This window comes from Macaca mulatta, chromosome 11 (assembly GCF_049350105.2).
Source record: "Macaca mulatta isolate MMU2019108-1 chromosome 11, T2T-MMU8v2.0, whole genome shotgun sequence".
NCBI lineage: Eukaryota > Metazoa > Chordata > Mammalia > Primates > Cercopithecidae > Macaca > Macaca mulatta.
This window is the reverse complement of record NC_133416.1, coordinates 72,988,792-73,004,636: the sequence shown is the minus strand read 5'-3', so window position 1 is coordinate 73,004,636 and position 15,845 is coordinate 72,988,792. Positions and strand designations below refer to the sequence as shown.

Here is a 15,845-nt window from a genome sequence, read left to right as displayed (position 1 = left end):
TCCTTCTCACCAAGCCTTTTACCAGAGCTGACCCCCTGTTCCTGCCCCTGCCCCCCATCTGGTGGAGGCGCTAATGAGCAGTGAAATGGCCAAAGGGCAGGCAGCAGGAGGGAACCGAGAAAACAAAGCAAAGAAGGAGACAAGAGGCTGCATCATCACAAACTCAATAATCAGTCCCTGGCTGGAGCAATACAGGTTTTTGTGTTTTACAACCGTAAATGTTTGACAGCCATTAGTTATGGACAGAATGTTCCTGTCAGGCACTTAAACATGAGAAAAAGCATGGATAAATTAAGCAACCTGCCCAAAGGTATTCAGCCCATCAAAATACAGAGGTCCTTTTTTCAATCTGGAGTACAAGGAGTAGGCTTGATTTCATCCCATCTTTTGTCAAAAATGTTTAAATGTTTGTGTCAAGTATTGAAGAGTTTAGAATCAGGAATTCCTTGATTTTTAAAAAAATCTTAAAGGCCGTGAGTGGTGGCTGATGCCTGTAATCCCAACACTTTTGGAGGCTGAGGTGGGAGGATCACCTGAAGTCAGGCTGAAGACCAGCCTGCCCAACATGATGAACCCGCGTCTCTACTAAACAAAACAAAAATTAGCCAGGCATAGTGGCATGGGCCTATAGTCCCAGCTACTCAGGAGGCTGAGATAGGAGGATCACTTGAACCTGGGAGGCAGAAACTGCAGTGAGCCGAGATTGTGCCACTGCACTCCAGCCTGGGTGACAGAGCGAAACTCTGTCTCAAAAACAAAACAAAACAAAAACAAAAACAAAAACCCTTATAAAAGCAGGCTCCACCCTTAAAAACACAACAAAAATATTCTCCTGGAATATAATCATTTTACTTGTTTACCTAGTAAAAAAAGTGGCATATTAATATACAGTATGAGGATTTCCAACCTTTTAGAAATATTTACTACCATCCATAAATACTTACAGTAAGGTGAATGTAGGTAAACGTGTATGGGAGTAGGGATAGTACACTGTGTAAGGAAAATCTTATATACATTTGTTGTCATACAAAATGGTCACTGATTCTACATTTGTCATTTTATTAGAATTAAAAATTGAGAATACGGTCTTGGCCAGGACTCTGTTGATCTGATGATAACATATGGAGAAACAAGACATTTTTATAAACTACCTCCTGTCTAAAATTTGCCACTCCACACAAGTGAGAAAAATAGTCAGTGCTATTTTGGCACAGCAGCAGAGTCACTGGAGCTTCAGACTCTGCAGTCAATGCTTTTATAATCCTAAATGGTTAGTGTCTGGTAGAGATTGGCCGTCCTAAACTGGATGAACTGGATGACCAAGTAGGGCAGATTATCAATCTCTTTTTTGGAAAGTCTTCATTTAACAGAATAATTAAGAATAGCACTTGCATATTAAAACAAATGAAAAAGACGTTAGTATTGAATCAAAACATGAATGATCAAATTCAATTCTTGCCTTTTAGACATGACTTATTTGTGTTTTTATATTTCATCTTTTAATTTTAAATAATCATTTTAGTGAATTTTGCAGTAAACTATTAAAACAAAACAATATTAAGCTACTTTTCTCCATAGGGAAAAAATTGGAAAGTACTCTATTTTTATCATAATTGCAAAGGAGAAGCTAGTTTCAGAAAATATTACTTACCAACTTTGAATGCATTATATGCATCAGCAAATTTATATTTAATTACTAAGCATATATTTTTAAAATCCAGTTGCTTTAAAAAGAGCATCTCCTGTTTCAAGGGTCTAAGGGAAAATGATTTCACCTTCACATATTCCATTAGCAGAGAGTTTTTGATGTTATATCAAAGTCATTTTCTTCCCCACCGACTGCAGTACAAAGTTGCAATTATCTACAATCTGCATTATTGGATATTCCTTTCTAAACGCTGCAGTTATATACTTCAGTTTCTTTTCTTTCTTTTTTCTTTTTCTTTTCTTTCTTTCTTTTTTTTTTTTGTGAGATGGAGTCTTGCTCTGTTGCCCAGGCTGTAGTGCAGTGGCATGATCACTAAGCTCACTGCAACCTCTGCCTCCCAGGATCAGGCAATTCTCCTACCTCAGCCTCCTGAGCAGCTGGGACTACAGGCACGGGCCACCACACTCAGGAGTTTTTGTATTATTGGTAGACACGGGGTTTCACCATGTTGGCCAGGCTGGTCTCGAACTCCTGACCTCAAGTGATCTGCCCACCTCGGCCTCCCAAAGTGCTGGGATTACAGGCGTGAGCCACCACTCCCAGCCACTTTCAACAAGGAAAGTCTTAAATTACAAACAGCTAAAAGTTTTTGGGGTGTGTGTGTGTGTGTGTGTGTGTGTTTGTGTGTGTGTGTGTTTAAGTAGCAAACCTCTGGAGGGGAAAAGTAATGGACATGAAAACCTAATGCTTTAGCTTCAAAATCAGATTTCCAGGTTCTTCTATACATTAATGCTTGGGATCTTTAGAAGAAAGCCAAAGAATTCCAAAACCAAAGAATAGGTGTAGTAAATTTTATTTTGATTCAGTTCTCCCTTCTTGATCCTCAAATCATCACTTAAATTTCTAGATTTCTACAAACTAGGGAAAAAAACCCTTGTTGTCTTATCTAGAATCCTCACATGTTTGACTAATAAATAAAATTACATCACTTTCCTGTGTATCACAAGCTCTTTAATAAGAGAAAGACAACTGCTCCCCTTCACAAGCAATGGAATGGAAATACATATTTTTTAATCGACGTACTGCACACACCCCATTACCAAATAAAGGGAATCAGCAGCCTGAGAAACCAGCTGGGGATTGCTGGGATCTTTCTAGTGACCAACTGAAGTGCAGTTTCAGCATCTGGTCCTTGGATCAACTTCTAGGTCAATCTTAGTATCTCCAGAAAGATTTTTTTTCTTTTAAAAACCATTAATTCATATTGGGAAATATTTTTCTTCTGTTGTTAATTTCCTTTCTTTTAAAATATTCTGAGAACAAAACACCTAAAATTATCACTTGTTCCCATTGATGTAGTCTTCATTATTTGGTTCTTGCTTCTTTTCCTCCAGAAGCACTAGCTGCATCACTAAGCAACATCTGCACGGAGGATTTTATACAGGAGGTTAACAACTTTATTACTTCATTGTATTCTTGAGCCTGAGCCCCACTCTCTACAACTTTCTCCAAATGCTTTCCATCACTAAACTAGGTATGTGACAAGCTCCTTTCCTATGCAAGAATAGAAAAATGCAAATATTAAATGCCAAATTTCAATTGGCAGGACTGGCTAATGGAATTCTATAGAAGTTCTGAGAATCAGCCATCTCTGTATGTACATCTTGAGGCAAACAGCAGAAATACTTCTTTTCAAATTGATGAACACCACATGACACCAAATCTCTACTATTAGAAGAAAGGCTTCTAAGCTGCAATGTAAAACTCCCCCTTAACAGCAAAGAGAATTAAAAATGCATTTTAGTATTATTTATAAGCAGTTCTTAAACTTGATTAATATTCAGCATAAACATATTGAGGACATAATGATACTATCAAGGGTACTTGGTTAGTCTGACATGTAACTCTGTCATTCATTCTATGTGTAACTACTGGTGGCTTTAAGTAATTAAGGTTTAGCCTATAGCTAATGTCAAAATGAAAATGTACAGTGAAATTAATCATAATTTCCAACATTTATTGAGTACTTCCTGTGTGCCATGCTCTTTATTAAGCCCTTCGCATGCATTATCTCATTTAATCCTTACAACTCTATTAGAAATATAACTTTTGCAGATGAGGAAACTGGACCGTTAAAGGTCATGTGGTTTTCTCAAGACTCCAGTTAGCTAAATGGCGGGCCAGAATCTGAACTCAAGCCATCTGAATCCAGAGCCTAAGCTCTTAACTATAAAAAGCCAGAAAAAAAAAAGAGACCCGTTTACCTCTAGCCTCTTCTACACACACACACACCCCTTGAAAATCAGACCACCTCATAAAAATAATAGATCTGAAATCCAGTTCAAACTAGGGGGATAAAAAAAAAAAAATGAAGGGAATTAAAGTAAACAATAGACGTGTTCTTAAGCAAATCTACTTAACACACTCATTAGATCACTGGATTGGTCAATGCTTCATGCCCTCTGAAAGCAAGACTGACTCAAGTTTCTCTCCTACACCTACCCATACCGATCCCAATTACATCAGATCAGAGGATTCCTCGCTAAGTATCTTTTCCCAGGCCTCTTACATGAATCTATAATATCTACTGGAACAAATTTTAAAAGCACAAGAGCTTTAAAACAAAGCAAAATACCCCACAAGAATAAAAGGGGAACAATTTGGCTTCTAACCCATATACCTAATGAATCCAGTTGGTTCAAAAATATATCTCTAACTCAAGGAAATCGGTGAATGACACTGTTGGAAAGAATTGAACTTGCTATAAAGTATAAGCCCATTTCCTATGGAAAATGCAATAATTTATTTCTTCAGTACAAGCTTTCCAGCAAAGAATGCCATTGAACGGAATGCCTTGCTGTGACTGGCTGCATACTCTACCCAACAGAAGATATACAAGCAAAGAGGAAACACGCTGTCTAGAAAAAATATACAATTTCCTTTTATTTCCTCTTCTCAGTAGAACAACTCTTCTTTGGGGACCAAATCAGGGACTTGTAACAATTCACCGCATAATATTTTCCATTCTCACAGCCAGTAAAAATTAGAAACCAGGAGAGTCAGAGAAAATGGCCCAGCTATTCTCAGAAAGGCAAGGATTTCTGTGATGGGCGCCTCACATGTGCTTCTTACCCAGCAGGAAGATCGAATGCCTGCAATCCAGATCCCCCCCTAAATTAGCAAGAACCCGTTAAGAAAAAAACATATAATTGCTCTATAGTTTACTCCGGCTTGGCTGATTAATCAACTGTTTAAGGATGTGTGGTGAAAAAGAAAACTGTAAAGAAAGGTAGATGTAAACCGGGTGACTTCGAAGTACTAGAGTGGGTTCTAATTAATTAGCTGGTCAGATGTGGAGCCATAGGAAGGTTCTGAGACGACAGGACTCTAACCTATGGAGGTGAATTGGTGACCATTATAGGACAGTCCAAAGGCAGGAGATGAAAGGCTAAGAGAGTTAAGAGGCCCCATTTGATGGAGGTTAGTTTGCTGGTTAACTGCCACTGTATTTGCTTACAATTTATTTTATTTCATTTTAGCCACATTAATCCCATGACTTCAAATAACTCATCTATTTTCTATTATGCTACCTATTAGAAAGATTATACACGTCTTTCTTATTAATGTTCAATGGTATGTGATGTCCTTTCAGAGTTCTGATGCTTAGAAAACAGCAGATCTCTATTTGATATGTATGTCAATATCAAGTTAGTCAACAATGTGCTCATTAGAGTATAATGAAGGCAGCAGTTTTTGACTTCTGAGACTAAGGCAAAAAAGGCCTTGCAGCTTCCTCCTCAGTTACCAGAACACTCCCAGAGGGAACTCTGAGTGCATGTTAAAAAGGCTGATTATCCTGGGGAGGCCACGTATGTGTGATCCAGTGCACACACTCCCAGACCCACCCAGATTTCCAGTCAATCTTGATAAAGCACCAGACTTGTAAGTGAAACAGCTCCAGATTCTGGATCCCAAGTGTTAGAGTCATCCACTGATGCTTGAGTCTTCCCAGTGGAGGCCCCAGACATCATGGAGCAGAGACAAGACTTTCTGCTCTATCTACCCTGCCTGTATCCTTGACCCAAAGAATCCATGTGCATAATAAAATCTTTTTTTATACTATGAAGTTTCAGAGTGGTTAACTAAGCAGCAATCAATAACTGGAATCATATGTCCAATAAAGAAGGTGATAAACCCACTGGTTATGGAACCCACACCTGAAATATGATATTTAGTTCTAGGTGACATCTTTCAAAAGATTAAAGAACAAACATGCTCAGAAAAGAACAACAAGAACGTTCCTTTATGGGGAAAAAATGAGAAAACTGGAGTATGTGTTACATACAAACACAGATACATACAAAGAATATGTGTTTATTTTCCTCAACTGTTTGCAGGGCTATCATGAGTGAAAGTGAAAACAATTACTCTGTATGTTCCAGGAGGATGACCTAGAGACAGTGGACAGAAGTTACAGGGAGTCAGATGGAATAATTTTCTAATGTTCAGAGCTTTCCTAGAAGAAAGAGGCAGCCTTGAGAGGTAGCAAGTTCCCTAACTTTAAAGGTAATCAAGCACAGGCTAGATGATCACCACTTGATAAGCAGGTTTGGAGAGAACTAAGTTAATGAACAGAAGGTTGAATGAAATATCCTTACTTTAAGGTTACACTTTAACACTGAGATGTTTTTCATCTAAAGATCATCCCATTTCCTTGTGCTAAGAAATCTAATCCCAACACATGTTGAGCAGAGGAAAAATACAAGATGAATAAATTAAATGAAAGGCAATACCAAAGTATAAATAGAAAGTGATGTAGAACTCTAGAGGAGAAAGGAATGGCAAACAGGAACATATAATCCAGCATAACAGAAAAAAAAAAACTTTTTAAAATTTGGAGCGTGAAGAATGAACTGGGGAAGAGGAAAAAGGAAAGCCAAAGAACCCATCATATACAACATTGGGTATAAAGGATGCCCTCATCCTTCTTGAGAAACGAGTTCATTCATTTTTTAGGACTTCTCTGTCAGTGGGAAAGACAGACCAGAAGAACATGGGTAACACAGCAACCAAGGGAACAAGGTTCAAGCAATAAAATTAGCAAAGCTCTTCAGTGGCGACTGAATCTCTGGCCTCAAAAGATACAGGATCTGTGTGCCTATGGGATTAAGTGCACTTGTATGGATACAGCTATCTCTAATGTTTGCATGTGGAGAATGACTACTAAGGGAAGCAAGAAGAACTTGAAATAAACCCTTGCTTCCTAACAAAGCCATGTGAAAAAGAAAACACAAACCACCTAGAAAATGAGATGTGTCAAAAAAAAAAAAAAAAAAAAAAAAAAAGCCATGGAGAAAACCAAAAAAAAAAAAAAAAAGAAAGAAAAAGAAAAACATTAAAAAGTTATCACATACACATTGTGTATGAATTTTATCACCATTTGTAATCAACTTCCAAGGTTTCATAATACCCTTTAACTTTAGTTACTCAATCTACTGAACAAATCATCTCATTGTTACCCCATTTGAAGGAAGAGTGGAGCCTCTTTTGATGTTGATAAGAGATAGAAAAATGAGTCCACCTTCAGGAAAGAAAAGTGTTCTGCGTAAACACCTGGAGCCTAGTGGTAGGAAGTGATGATCATTTGTCTCTTGCCTTAACCCTTTCAAAGATTCATCAAACCAGAAGTTGGAAATTCATGTAATTGACGAAATAAAACTTTTCTCATTTAATAAAACAGAAATTTTTCTTTCCAAAAAAAAGAAGAAAAATTATATCTTATTACTCACCCATTTCCTAGGTCTGCCTCTTGGCCGTTTTTCTCCAGTGGCTTCTGCTTTCTGCAAATGACAAAGGAAGTCATTATAGTTTTCTACCTGACATTGTTTATAAGTACTGCACCAAGGGACACATTTGAAGTAAGAATGTTCTGCTTTGCAGATGAAGTATCGGTTTTTTGGGGTTTTTTTTTTAGCAAACTCCATCTCCTCTAAGGTTAATCTTTTTCCACATTTTTGAGTAGATTCTTCTTCATTGCATGATGTAAAGAGGTATCTATGCAACCCCTTACCCTAAAATACTCCCCGTATAGTGATCTCTTCTGAAATGCATGAAAATGCTTCTTAAAAAGCTATTTTGCTTTTATTTCTGTCCATATTAAAAACATTATCCCCACATTCTGTAACTACATATGTTAGTATTTTAGAAAATTAATGTTTCTTAAGATGATCAAGATTCTTTCCATGTCACAACTAAAGTTGCAAAAATTAATATTGATACATTGCTTTACAATTTACAAAGCTCTTCTACCTATATTGATAGTCAAAAGCAAGTATAAATGTATAAAAAAGAATACACAAGCATTCTAATTCAAAATAACAAACATTTGTACACTTCTACATGTTTAATTTCATGTTCCTTGCCTGAAACAATTACCTGTCAATCAGTTCACCTAAAGCAGAGGAAAAAAAAGCGGCAGAAATCATCAGTTTGTCCCAGTGATGAAAACTATATGTGCCTAGAAATAATGATTAATTAAAAATGTACTTTATTAACAATAATCCCACACTTAACACGAATACATTTCTATCTTGAGAGTTTGTTTCATTGCTTTACTTCACAGAAGATTTTTCTGATATCACAGTTGTTAACATGATTTATAAAACAATTATTTTTCCCTGTTTTTGTCAGCCCTAGTCCAATCTTCAGACACAACAACACACCAATACACACACATATCACATACATCTATAAAAACATGCGTTCATACTTCTTAGGATAAAGAAAACTTAGTACATATTGTTTCATGTATAAGAATCATCCATGGCTATATTAACACACAAATATAGGTAACTTGAACCAGGATACCTTGTTCCACATTTTACTTTTGTTATCTGAGTTAGCAGCCAGTGGGGGTACTTGGTAGTGATACTGACTATCTACATTGCCAAATGAAACTTTCCTCTTTTTCTCTTCAGTCTGCCTGGTAAAAACAGATAGATTTACATGATAGTTGACAAATAGATGGATAGACAGATAGACAGACAGGTAGATAACAGATAAAATAAGCCACAACATTTCTTACCAAAATAGTATCTCCCTGATCTGTCATTACTATCCAACAGGTCCCATGAATTAACCCAGACTCTATATGATTGTAATGTTAACTCACACATATTGAGCATTTAAAATATCCCAGGCACTCGACTGTCAGTCACAGGTGTTATGTTCATCCTTACAGCAGCCTTATAAAGTGGGTATTATTATTTATCTTATTTTGTAGATGAACAACTAAGTCTTAGATAGGTTAGGTATACAACTGTCTCAAGGTCACAAACAAAGCAGGTAAGTGGCAGACCTGGGATTTGAACCCAGTTTTGTCTAACTCTAAAAACTGTGCTCCTAGCCTCTTAACAATGCTACTACCCCTTAGTATACAAGCATTTATTACCATAAAAAAATACTTGAGGAAACTATAATTGTCACTGATTCAGTTAATTTCCCAGAACAAAAGGAAACCTGGTAGCCTTTAGGAATTCTATCTGACCATCAGAGTTGGACATTCTGAATCATTGTTTATTACTTTTGAATGGCTCCACAAAGGAATCATATATTGTCAGAGGTTAGTGGCACTGTCTTACCTTCAGTCCCAAGGGCATGAATTCAGTGAAAGCCCAGAGTGTCAAGTAAATCACACACTCTTCAGAGCATTGCCTCATGGAGAGAGGGAGATGTCCTGAGAAGATCACAGACTCTACCTTGGAACGCTTAGATTCCAATTCCTGCTCTGCCATTTTAGTTTTATGACTTTGGGCAGGGCCTTGAAGACCTCAATTTGGTTTCATCTGTGAAATGGAGATGACGCCTCCTATGAAAGGTCATTCCTCCAAGTACCTAGAGGTTCCTGCCTCCCATGAGGTGCTCCATAAGTGTTCTTTCACTCCTAACTAGATGGAACTCTTAAAGGGAGTTTTTCTTTTCTTTTTCTTTTTTCTTTTTTTTTTCACTCGGTCACCCAGGCTGGAGTGCAGTGCAGTGGCACGATCTCGACTCACTGCAAGCTCCGCCTCCCGGGTTCCCGCCATTCTCCTGCCTCAGCCTCCCGAGTAGCTGGGACTACAGGTGCCCGCCACCACGCCTGGCTAATTTTTTGTATTTTTAGCAGAGACGGGGTTTCACTGTGTTAGCCAGGATGGTCTTGATCTCCTGACCTCGTGATCCACCTGCCTCGGCCTCCCAAAAAGGGAGTTTTTCTTCAAGTTGACCAAGCCCTCTCTCAGAAGGCTTGGTCAATGCAAGTATTCCATCACACCCATCTGTCACCTTTAGAATAAGGCTTTTAAGGATCCCTTTTGCTACTGCATAGTGAGTTATATATGGGTATGGAGTTCTCTAGCACAGAAGCAGCATCTAACTTAATCTTTGGAAGCAACTCTAAGATTGCACACTTAACCCAGTAGTAAATTACATAAACATGGAAAATATAAATCCTTTTTAATGGAAATGGGGGTGTGAAGTGGGGGTGGGAGAAGGAGGCTATTGACCTTAGAAGCTAACAGTGCCACACCATGCTTTCTCCGCATGGTTGTTATGTTTCAGGGGCCATGATGTGATCCGGGCGTATTTAAAGTCTATTGAAGAGAGAGTTTTTTGTTTTTTGTTTTTTGTTTTTTTCTAAAAGGATTTCACTGCATTTCAAAGTCAGAGAAAACAAATCTCTCAAAAACAGAAAAAGCCCTGCAAATAAGATGACTTTTAAACAAGCATCTCATTTACAAAAAGCCTACTGAGAAATAAACTTTGCACCATTAACTAAAGGGCAAAATATCACGATTATCACTTGGACTTGTTAAAAGCAAATTTGCTCCTTGGTCGTTCAGGCCTGTGTTACATGTAAACTGAAACCCTCTTCTGAGACTACATCTAGAAGAAACACATTAGCTGTGCTGTGTGGCATCGATCTGGGAGGTTTTCATTTTTCTTTAAAACCCACATTATTTAATCATTCTAATCAAACTCCTCAAAGGCTGCAAAACAAGTTAGGGTTTTAGTTTGTAAACCAGCTTAGATCCAGAATTTTTACATATTGGAAAACACCAGCTTTAATATTGTTTTCCTGTGTTTAATGCTTTTCAGGATATTATTTTTCAAAAAAGACAAACAAAACATTCAGGAGGCTTGTTTTGTTTTAACATATGCAATACTGTAGAAGTGTATATTTGGTTTTCCTTTGCCAGAATAGAATTTGGCTTTATACTACAAACCCATGTATAACAGAGACATAACTAATTCTAACTATTTATTGCTCTCATTGAGAGAGAAAAGGGAGATATGGTCGGAATTCTCATTTGTAAGAACTGAAATTTCAGACTATTACCAGTACTATTATGTGAATATTTACAACAATCATTTCTCATTAAAAGTGTCATTTCTCCCTTGTTTGCCCTCATTAATATTTTTATGTTTTAAACTTTAGATTCAAAACTGTATACTTAATTTTATGATATATTTAGAAGCAAGTCCACGAGGATTGGGAGAAATGTTAAATGGTAAATATAACTATTTCTTTCTCTTACAAGTTCTGGTACTGCAGACTCTTCAATGTACTGCAGATTTTAAAAGCTAATTAGGAAAGAAATTCATCTAGCAAACACATCTCTTGAGCTTGAAAACAGTGCTTAGCACTAGTGCCTGGTGTGCAGGAGGTGTTCACTGTATACTTGTTGAAGGAGTGGAGGGAGGGAGCGAGGCAAAGAGAGAGGAAGGGAGTAAGTGAGGGAGGGAGGGAAGGAAGGAGGAAGAGGTGAGGAAGGGAGGGCAAGAGGAAAGGAAGGAAAAAAGAAAGGAAGGAAAAGTGATTATATTATATGTGTGTCTTATTTCCCTCTTCTCATCCGAATTTAGAGTTCAGTAAAACTTTAGCAAAAATAATTTCACCTAGCCCTCTCATTTAGCAAAGCAGAAAGCTTCTGGATGCACTACAATTCCCAAAGACATAGCCCCATGATATATTTGGGAGCTAGAAGTCTTGTGGGTATCAGTACCAGAAGGCACACATTTCCAATCTGTTTATAACCTTTGGAGTGGCCCTTCAAAGGTTTCCCAAAGCGTAATTTCCAACCTGCATTTCAGGTCACTGGAGATAACAGAAATCTACCTTTTAACAAGTGTTTTACAGAACATTCAGGAGCACATGGTAGTGGAAAGAGTATAAGCTTTAGAATTAAAGTGAATTCAAACCCACGTGCTACCATGTACCAGAGTTGAGTATCAGATATGTCCTGGTTTACATCTTTGAATCACAGTTTTCTCATTTGTGGAATGAAGACCACAATGCTTAAATCAGAGGATTAAAGGAGCTAATAGACATATAAAGTGCCTGACAAAAGCTATGGTATTTAGCAGTTAGGCAAATGTAATTTCTTCTCCCTCCCCTTACTTTAAAATGCTACCCACAAATATAATACTTACCAATTCTGTAAGTTTCCAAAGTGACTTTCCAAGCATTATGTTACTTAAGTAGGGCAGGGCAACTGTTAATTCCCCTGTTTTACAAATGGGAGATTAAGCATCCTGCCCATGTTCACAGGTAGTAGAACTGAGACCCAATCGGATTTCAAGGCAGTAAAGTGTCTGTTCTTTGGAGAGCTATTCTCATATAAAACAAAACTGCCATGGGAAAATTTAAAAAATAAAAGATAACCTTCTAGGGTGAAAATCAAATTAGTTAAAAGTAATGTATTTCCAGGTTTCCTATAAACACAGGACAAGAGCAGAGGTTGGAAACTAAGAATAATTCAATTCTGACTTCAGGGTCAGATTTAGATGGCTATTAATTTTTTGCTATTACAAGTTATCTCATCATATTTTTTATGTACTATGATATAGCCAGAACTCCCCCACTGCAAATCCATCAGTGCATCTGTACCAAAAAAAAAACTAGAAAAATATTTGGGTGTGATGGTGCCCTGTTTTGTTTGCATGTATCTTGATTTACACGAAGCCCACTATCCAAAGCCTAGAAAACACATTTTATTTCCTTCAGTTGCTATTTTTAAAAACATAAACAGTATAAATCAATGTACACTGCTATCAAAATCAACTATACAAATCAATCCCACTAAGCACTGAGGAAATTTTCATTTTACCTTTTTGATAATCCAGTTCTGTGAGTTTCCTAATTTTACAAGAAACACTTTTAGCCTTGAAGAGACATTACAATTTGCTATCATAATATATTTACCAATAGGAAATATAAGTAACTTCCATCATCCATTGTAGTTCCTGCTTATTACCCAAGTTAGCCCTTACTGTCAACTCTAGTGTCCTTATTTTGCAAATGCTTATCTTCATGTATACAAACACTAAATTAAAACCAAAGCCAAATGACAGGCAAAGTTATCATTTTCAAAGTTTAAGATTCTCCTCCTCCAAATCTTCTCTCTACTTCTTTGTAATGAGAAAAATCAATAGCAATGATACAAGAGACCATTGCTATTGATCATAGGAGTTACCTTCTGAGCAAACATTATCCTAGACAAAAGATAATGCCTGCACTACTCTTCCCAAATTTAAATAGACTATGCCATTCAAAATTGCTCAGCATATTAAAACAATATGAGATAATGCAATGCCCTAACAGATAGTCAGTTCTCATTTCCCCTTTTCTCCTGGTTGGCAGAACAAAGATTCCTAACTAAAACCTTCAGAATCTAGGACAGTGAAATTAAATTCAGTTTCTACTTTGTGCCTTCTGCTCTGGAAACTGCAGAAAGTTAACAAGACAAGATAGTTCTGAATGATTTAACTGACATAAAATGCTCTTCATCCATCTATTCTCGAGAAAGAACTGAAATGCAATAGAATACCAATCTGGTATATTCTATCTCCTTAGCAAAATGATCTGTTGAGAACTTGAGATAAAAATGAGCCAGGAATGTAGGTCAGCCAGAGAAGTGAGGAGCCTTCAAGTTCAGAAGAGTTCAGAAGGATGAGAGCTTCTAGAGAAGTAGAACTATGGGTCCCTTGAAATAAAATTACTTCGTAAGATAATTCAAATGTATTTCAATCTCCCATATTTGGATCATAATCTGTGATGATTCAAAGCATTGCCAGATAGAATGTGGTGGTGCATTAAGTAAGGCTTTATCTTCCCTGGCAAAGTGAAAGAAAAAAATGAGTCAATTGTTTAGGTAAGTCAGCCTGAAATATCAAGATAATGGAATAACAGTTGGGCTTTACTTAATTTCACCTGCTGAGTTCATTTGTATCCTCAGATAGGGCCCTGAATCTGCCTGAATTCATTTGTATCCTCAGATAGGGCCCTGAATCCCCCAATAAAACTTACCTGCCCATTGAAATACAGAGGAATTAAACTAAATCACAGTAGTTTAATTTAGAAACCATAGGCCAGAATTATATGATAACTGCCAATGTTACCTTTCCTTAACTCACCTATAATAATGCCTTTGGTTTCTCCTTTCAACTAGGCCTACTATATTCTGAAGAAAATTCTGTCCTCATTCAGCATTTATGCTGAATGATTTATCTGAATGTTGACTAAAACCTATCTTCTCTCTTCTTAAAATACCTGTGATTGGTGTTGGTAATGATTATGAAAAGCAAACCACATTTCTAGGAATGCAAATGATTAGAAGGAGCATGAAGTAGTCTTTACAGTATCTAATTAATTCAGGCCTTCTTTTTATAGCAAATTGAACATAGAGACTAAATATTTACTCTGAACATGTTATTTTAACTATAGCTGCTCTATCTAGATATTTTCATTCTGCACTTTGCTCCCTAGATCTGCCCATTACACCTAAAGTCACAAGGGTGGTGAAGCAAATATATGACATGATGAAGTAGGGTTATCTCACACCTGAGATCTTTTTTTAAAAATTTTCATTTACCTTCCAATAAAATTTAATTCAACCTCAGAAAAAAAACTTCCTAAAATATGTGAATGAGAATTGGCTTAAAACTTAAGGATGAATTTGACTTGAGACCTTCAACACTGAAGAATTAGTGACAACCCCTCCAGTATTCTGTCATGATTAAAAAAGTACAACAAAACCCTAAACTAAAGGAGATTATAACTTTTCTCTCTAACCATTTGGGAACTGTAAAAATGCAAAGAGTTCCATCCAGCACAACCTAGGAAAGGAAAGCAAAGCAAAACAAAACAAAAAAGGAGGTTAAAACATAACTGGTCTTAGGTATATCTCAGACTAAAAATAAAAGGGTAAAGATATGCTCACACAGACATATACACACATGGACAAATTAATTATTCAGGAAAACTTTAACTTCTGATTTCTTTTCTTTTATTCAGGTAACTATATGAAACCGATTCAGGGACAAATTTTGAGCACTCAGATTGGAGTTCTGAGGAATGACTAGAATCATCACACAATGATCATGCATAGTAGTTCATTTTAATGGAATATTAAGTAGATTGAAGAATAATTCTCTTCCAAAAGTTCCAAGGATAGCAAATTGTGTTTTTATAAATGTCTTTGTTTTGCATATTATATAAATCAATTTTCTACTGAATATGGTTTGAAATTAAAGTGATGGCTAATTTAGTAGTCATTCACTTGGTCTTGCAACATTCTGCATGCATTGTCCAGTTTCACACTGTTAATTTCCTAACAAACAGCTTTGTTTTCAAATGTCCCAAGGCCAGTTACTGAATCCAAATATAAACTTTGTAAGTCAAGAAACTCCAAGCAGCAAGACATTTTAAGCATATAACCATCAGGATTTCAGTGTGCACTGCAACTCCTCTAATTTTAGGCTTCTTTCTTCTCATATACTTACCAGTCTTTGCAATGTATGTTGCACTGTGATGGGTCTCAGTTTACAGGAAAACACCCACTTTGTTACTCATAGAAGACTTCTCATATCTACTCTGGTCAGTCTCACAGGGTATGTTTATCTTACATGTTATGAACAATATAATTTTTTCTAAAAACATTTGCATTTCAAAATCCTGATGAACATATATGTTTTGTTAGAACACAATATATGCTTAATAAACAAATATGTTTGAAAATCATGTTTATATAGAATAGTAACATACTCAACAAATTCTGATTTGAAAGTGAAAACACCTTAAGTTTACACATGCCATGAATGATTCATCAATGTCATTCATTATTTTGCAAGGTATTCTCTTCTCCAGATGAAGCGTAAT

The 15,845-nt window shown here is 36.6% G+C and overlaps 1 protein-coding gene across 1 annotated transcript in view; it reads right to left on the bottom strand.

The window, feature by feature from the left end:
* The window catches only part of HMGA2 (high mobility group AT-hook 2), a 139,576-nt gene that overhangs the window by 118,810 nt on the left and 4,921 nt on the right, over positions 1-15,845 (bottom strand). Inside the window, exon 3 of the mRNA XM_001117025.5 lies at positions 7,438-7,488. Coding sequence (XP_001117025.1) covers positions 7,438-7,488 — 51 coding nt within the window. The remainder of the gene's footprint in view (positions 1-7,437; positions 7,489-15,845) is intronic.